Genomic DNA, 6,957 nt, shown 5'->3' with positions numbered 1-6,957 from the left:
CATAACAATCTATTTAATTATAGAACGAGGCTGCATTAGTTATGGCCAGTAAGGTTTATTTTCTTAATATTCACAGAACAACCAAAACTCCTTTGATTTATTTATTTATTTGAATTTTGATCAAACAAAATGTCCTTCTGATAATTAAGAGCATTTTCTATATAGTAATTTTAAAATATCAATAATAATTTTTCAATTATTTATTTTAATTTTTTTTTATTGTTTCAAACTTTTTAAATAAAACGAACGCTGACATAAAATTCTTTATTACTTATAACATTTACATCTATTACATCTCTGTTCGTACCAGCAAGATACATACATATGAGGAGACTTATTGTTGGGGGTATATTTTTTTACTATATAATACTCTGCCATACTATACCTAATATAGAATATTTATATTCTAAAAATAAATATTTTTGGGTCAATAATCATAGTTTTTTAATTTCGCTGAACATCTCCTCTTGGTTCAAAGAAATAACACTGCAAGTAAGCACTGCCAACGAGTCCCGTGTAATGTGGCTGATAATTGTAAATAAGATACTCCTTTTCTTCATCCGAAGGGAAGCTGTGAACGTTTTTTCTACATTCTCCTACGAAAAACTCCATAAAATAACGATTAGCCCTGATTGCCTCTGCTGTGTGAGGGTAGCTTTTGGATGCTTTCCATTCGAAGGCGCTTTTTTCAGGATGAAACTGGACTCCATAAAATGGATACCTAAAAAATACAAAAGTATATATATACCTAAATAATATATAGCCCGTAAACATTCAGTTAGTGAAAATATTTTTCAACTATTCTATTATAAAACTTTTTTTAGTTGATCATATATTTAAAAAATGTAAGATAACACATTAAAAGACCATGCGCGCCTACCACCTGGCAGCTGGCTGGCACCTACCACGAATTGAAATCTAAACCACAACCGTGCTTTTACGTATTAAACGTTTTTAATGTAAAAAATGTTTATTATTACTACTACCCCTATACTCCCCCTATACTACCCCTATACTCCCTCTATACTACCCCTATACTACCCCTATACTACTAAAAAATGTTGTAGGTACCTTTTATGTTCAATACTAGAAATGAATTCCTTGCCATTGTCATCTGTACTGTGGGATGTCACACGCCATTGTTTATCGAGCTTGTGTGACTTTATATTCTAAAATTTAAAAAAAAGTTGTAAACAACAACAACAACAAAAACAAGTAAACGCAAATTTACACAATTATACTCAAAAATATATCAATTATAAGCTTTTATTTAAAATCACTGTACCTACTTATTTCGTCATTGCTTACATTACCATAGGTCTGTCGTTATTGAGGCTATTACCGAAGTATATCAATCTTAGTACCTAATTATCTTAAATAACTATAACATAATATAAGGAGAGACCGCTCATGCCCTTGCGCCAGGTCTACATCGCGTCGTTGCGCAGGGACACCAGCCTGCGTAAACCTGACGGTTGTGGGTTACATTCCCACTCGGGGGAATGGAATCTTCTATCTATATATATAAAATCGAAAGGTCACTCACTCATCACGAAATCTCAGAAACTACAAGTGCTAGGACTCTCAAATTTAGCACAGGAGTTATTTATAGGACGTAGGTGCTCGCTAAGACGGGAATTAACAATATTCGACTTCTAAGGGGTTTTTTTGAGGTTGAAAGTTTGTATGAAACTTCGTTACTACATACGCTAGGAGTCTCAAATTTTGCATGGACGTCACTTATATGACGTAGGTAGTCATGGAGACATGGACATGGGCCGCTAGTATTTAATATTTCCATTTCCTCGTTTTCATAACGAACGATATGAACTACTTTATTATAATCATTACAATTATATTTATGTGCTATAGAAACTGGATGGACCGGAGTGTCCTAACAATAACAGTAAGTTTCCAAGTGTGCTTTGCCTGTTCTGTTATGTGCAACATACAGCATAAAGCTAAATAAAAGAGAAAAAAATAGGCGCTATGGTTGTGGGTTCGATCCCTATTCAGGGGAAATTAATTATTTGTATTCTATGTTAACCTTCCTCTGGTACGACAAAGGCATCTTGAATATTGGACAGTGTATGTGAACTGAATGGCTTTAGTTACTTGAGGTCCCTTCTTCCTCTGCGATACAGTGAAAAAAAAAAAACAAGATAAGAAATAAACTAAGGCGCTTACTTCATCCAGAATACAAAATTGATGAGAATTTACAGTAACTTGTTTATTTTGTAAAATATGAATTACATCATTTGGGGCAGCCTTAAACATTTTGCTGGACAAGAAATCTGTAAGAATGAAATTTTATCACTTTTCATTTAAAACACTGCCAACATAATACATACTTAAAGAAATTTAAAATCACAGTATAAAGAATTATTCATTACTTCTTTTTAATCACAAGGAAATTCATTAGATATAAGATTCGCTTTTTTAAATTTCAAAATAAATTAATAAACCCAATCGTGGCCACTGGTTGTGGGTGCAATTCCCACTCGAGGAAATGAAATATTTATTTTCAATAATTAAATAAAAAACGAGGTCATCCTTGGGCAGTGTCACAGCATCTAATTGTATGTACACGTGATGGTTAAGAGTATAATTCGCACCAAGAAAATTTGAATTCGGATAAAAATAAAAAACAAAGTTGAGACTAAGTTTGCTTTGTCAAAAAAATAATAATAATAATACCGGAATCAAAGTGAAGCTGGCGATTCGAATACGAACTGCAGCTGATTCTATTTTCCTCTTCAGAACGTCCAGAAGCTAAAATTATCATCAGCTCGAAACCCAAACAGGTGCCAAATATAGGGAAGTAATTTCCAGCTTTGTTTAATTCTGTCGCTATTTCATATATATGCTGGCCAGCGTCTGCATAACCATTGGAATTGTTAAAGTATGTAGCGCCGCCAGGAAAAAGAACACTGAAAATTAAAATTAAATCCATGATAATATAATACATGTATTTTTATGGCCCCCACTTTAGCTACTTAGTTTAGTATTAAAAGCTTTAAGCTTAAAAATTATACGTGGTATTCTTAAAAGAAAATTTGCCTATATCACTAGCATAATTGTTTCTTTTGGAAGTACTTACGCACGGATGGTAAATGGTAGTGGTCAAATGATGATAGCAAGAATCATAAAGTCTACCAAAATGAAAGTTGCGGGCGGTAACTAGTATTTACATTTATTTAAATTTACTTAAATAAAAGTACTAATTACGTAACTTTATTAGAATTTTATTAAATGACCACTTGAGGAATAAATTATTATTAATTACTATATTCATTTCTTCGCTCTGGTACCAAGGCGAAAGCCCGACGGCGTTGAGTTCGGCTACGCAACACACGTCTCGAAAAATTCAGCGGAAATTGGAGAAGGGAATGTCTTACTTAGGTTTCTTCTGCCTACCTAGCCATATGCGGGATAAAGCGTAAAGCTGATTTAATTATTTTTTTTTATTTAAAATCATGTAGAATAAATAAATGTTCATTTGTTTACCCATTTACTTTTCGCATGAGCTGTTCATAGTAGTCGCGATTTTTTCCAATGCTGTAATAATAAAAAAAGCGTAATTAATATTTGTATATTATACTTAGAAGCCAGTCGTGGCGGAGGGGCACAAGCGTGCAACTGTAAACACGACAGGTTGTCGTTTCGATTCTCACTGGACGCAAGGAAATACTTAACTTTTTCATTTCCTGGCGTTGAGTCCCGTCACTCAACAGTCAACACGCTCAAATTTTGCCCAAAATTTTGATTTACAATTAGAAAAAAATGTAAAAACTTACAGGATAGGAACCACTCGAGCGCCTGATGCTTCTACATCCTTAACGTACGAAGCTGCTATATAACTTCTATAGTTTTCTTCGGTGTACTTTGTTTTGAGATGATAAGACTGTTCTTGAGATAAAATTCCAATAATCGGTCTCTCATTAACTTCATTTTTCCTTGTTACAACAGCACCTTCACAATATAAAAAATAAATGGATATAAAATGTAGAATCGCCTTCATACTGATGATTTGAATCCAATAATTCGGTATGAGTAACCTAGGAAATTTTTAATACAATTAATAAAATCACTTAAAAAATATAAGTAAAAATTAAATTCAGTCAAAACAAACGTTACATAAGGGTGTCGTTTATCAGGCACAGGAGTAGGTGCTCTACTGCTTTAGAAACACTCATGTACATCACTTCTATCCCCACGAGTCAGCGCCAGCTAAAAATAACAGTATATTTTCAGTTTCTTATGGCTAATGTACGTACGTATTATATATTATACATAATTATTACAATCTTGTTTCAGTAATTATTATATTTAGATATAAGTAATTAAATGATTACACTGTTTAAATATTAATAAGTGAATTTCAATAATAATACAATTTTAGCTTTCCTTACTCACTCAATTTTCTCCAGATATAAAGAACAATATTACTTTACGTTGATGTTATAAAATCTGTTACAAAATCAAAGAAACAATATTAATAATAATTTAAATATATTTATATTATTAATGCAATCAAAGTTAACTACTTATATCGATTGAAGTTTTATTTATATACTTACCTCTTTATTGTTATCAAGCCCTTTACACTATCATTATATTGTATAGGTAGGTACATATTATAATTTATTTTTAACTAGCGACCCGCTCACATTTTCTCCCGCTTGAATAATACAATTATTTATTTTCTTATTTAAATTACTTTCGTAATCTAATAATATTATAATTTTTAATACAATATATATAATGTATTCATACATTGAAAACCAAAGTATCAGTCAATTCAATTAAAAAGTCATTTTGTAGCAATTTGTCGAACAAATTAATTTATAATATAAATTTTAAAGAAAGTGATATATATGGGTGTGAAAGTAGAATCTTAATAAATAACAATTCATTCCCTAGAGTGGGGATCGGACCCACAACGGTCGCGTTACATTCACACCTTTGTGCCCCAGCGCTACGACGGCCTAGAGCAAGTGGAGGGCTATGTTTGGGATTTGGGAAGTATGTTCAGTAGAGATGGAAGCGGAAAGGTGTATTGCTGACGGTAGCAGGGTTAACGGTGCCTTAGCTGCATTGATGCCTTAGCTGCACAATGCACTGTTGGCACCGACGCTGGTATACGGCAGCGAAACGTGGGTATCACAGAAGAAGAATGAAAGAAAGATAAATGCCGCGGAGATGTGATCTCTTCGTAGGAAATGCGGAGTCAGCTTAGCTGGTAGGATCCGCAATGAAGAGATACACAAAATGACAGGTACTTGCGAGGATGTCACGGTAAGAATGAAGAAGAACATGCTCATTTTGGTTTGGGCGCGTTGACAAATGAGTGAAGAAAAATGGCAAAAAAAAATTTTAAGGAGAAGTGATAAAGGTATGAAGGAGAAGCCGGAAACAGATATAGGGGAAAACCTCGGTTGACCTTCGAAAACACAGTTTTAAAAGTACTGGAGGGAAATCACCTAAAAAAATTATATGGACCCTCGGAGACCATGTATTAAGAGGATGATGACAGTGGACGAGACTAAAAAGGTATGCAGAGACCGTAGCGTTTGGCGCTTCGTTCTCTCTAACTATTAACGATATAAGTCAAATAAGTTTGCCAAAATAAAGTAGCGAAAACTACATTTAATTCAGTTAAGCCTTTTTTGATATTAGCGTGCACAAGCAAGCAAGCAGGCAAAACTATTAATAAATATTGTTTTGAGTTTTATTTTATTGACTAACGTCCTCAATAATAGATTTTGTCATTTGTCTACCATGTACAGGCAGCGATGAGTAATATTATTATAGCTAGGTATAGATGTATAGATCTTTTCCACTGTGCCAACCTACTTTCGTTAGGAATCCATGGTGGCCAAAATTGTGCTTTTTATTATTAAAATAATAAACAAATATTTATTTTATAATAATAATGAAATTAATTAGATTAGGTAAACAATATTATGTTGTGATGAATATAACTAAGAATATACTTACTCATAGTATAATCGTTATTTTATGTGACCAAAGAACTGAATAAAACACAGTTTTTTAAATTATGAATTCAACTTGTAAAATTATACATTCAAATTAAATTATATAAATTGTTCCCTATTTTCGTACTGTTTAGTTATGTTGTTGCGGTTGTGCTTTTATATGAATGCTTGTCACTACTGCTCTTTGTAAAAAATATGTAGATAAGCACGTATTGGTGAATAATAATATTAATAACAATTGCACTCAAAACGTACGTCAGATTTCTGTTATCAATAACAAATGACAGAACTTACACATGCGTACTAAAAAATTCTAAGTGTTTAAGAAATTTTCATATAGGTACAATCATCTGGGCTCTCTAGGGGCGAACATGAACCTCATGTTCGAAAAAATAACAAAAAAACATCTGGGGGCAAAGCATGCCGCCGCCAAGTCGAACGCGAAACAAAACACTGTCGTACCACCCTTTTTTGATACCATTTTGTCATATTTTCGTATCTCTATTTGAGGACCTCGGGATAGATATAGAGGTTTTAAATTATCCTATTGCTGTTCTGGCGTGTGCTACAAGCACACGCCAGAACCTCAAAATTTCAAACTTGTATTTGCGAAGTTAGGCGAAAGCAAAGTTGCATTGTATTTCGACACTGATTCCCACACCCACTCACTCATTAATTATCAAAATAAAACTAGGTAGCATTTTCCTAAGGCCTAGAGAACTGAAATTTGGTATAGGGGTAGGATTTGTGTCTATGGGTATGTAATGTAGTAGCACCGAAGATCTGAAGTACCTGGTGACCCTCAAGAGAAACTATAAGAGAATCAAACTATTATAGATGTCGACATACTTACTGCCAAAATTTATTCAGTGTCATGGGACTCTTCTTTTGATGAAAAATTTAAGGTCTTGAGTATCTGATGAAGAACTGATGAAGAAATGAAAAAGAAATTACTAAC

General features: G+C 33.1%; 1 protein-coding gene across 3 annotated transcripts; it reads right to left on the bottom strand.

Moving 5' to 3' along the window:
- Positions 1 to 250: 250 nt before the first annotated feature.
- On the bottom strand, positions 251 to 6,249 carry LOC146537737 (gamma-glutamyl hydrolase A-like). 3 transcript variants are annotated; one of them, XM_085187916.1, is made up of 8 exons: positions 6,001 to 6,248; positions 4,138 to 4,230; positions 3,798 to 4,058; positions 3,508 to 3,558; positions 2,698 to 2,930; positions 2,188 to 2,294; positions 1,072 to 1,169; positions 251 to 721 (listed from the first exon to the last, which is right to left on the bottom strand). In XM_085187916.1, exons 2-8 carry the CDS (start codon positions 4,200 to 4,202, stop codon positions 445 to 447), a joined length of 1,092 nt encoding a protein of 363 aa, XP_085044042.1. In that variant the 5' UTR covers positions 4,203 to 4,230; positions 6,001 to 6,248; the 3' UTR covers positions 251 to 444. The 3 variants fall into 3 exon arrangements, with proteins under 3 accessions (XP_085044042.1, XP_085044041.1, XP_085044043.1); XM_085187915.1 differs by lacking the exon at positions 6,001 to 6,248 and adding an exon at positions 4,417 to 4,567; XM_085187917.1 differs by lacking the exon at positions 4,138 to 4,230 and having other exon boundaries at positions 3,798 to 3,972; positions 6,001 to 6,249.
- Positions 6,250 to 6,957: the final 708 nt, after the last annotated feature.

The sequence above is a fragment of the Heliconius melpomene genome, chromosome 7 (genome assembly GCF_056956725.1).
Source record: "Heliconius melpomene rosina isolate 202511_hmr_F chromosome 7, ASM5695672v1, whole genome shotgun sequence".
NCBI lineage: Eukaryota > Metazoa > Arthropoda > Insecta > Lepidoptera > Nymphalidae > Heliconius > Heliconius melpomene.
The sequence above is the reverse complement of the archived record's forward strand: the minus strand, read 5'-3'. Positions and strand labels throughout refer to the sequence as shown.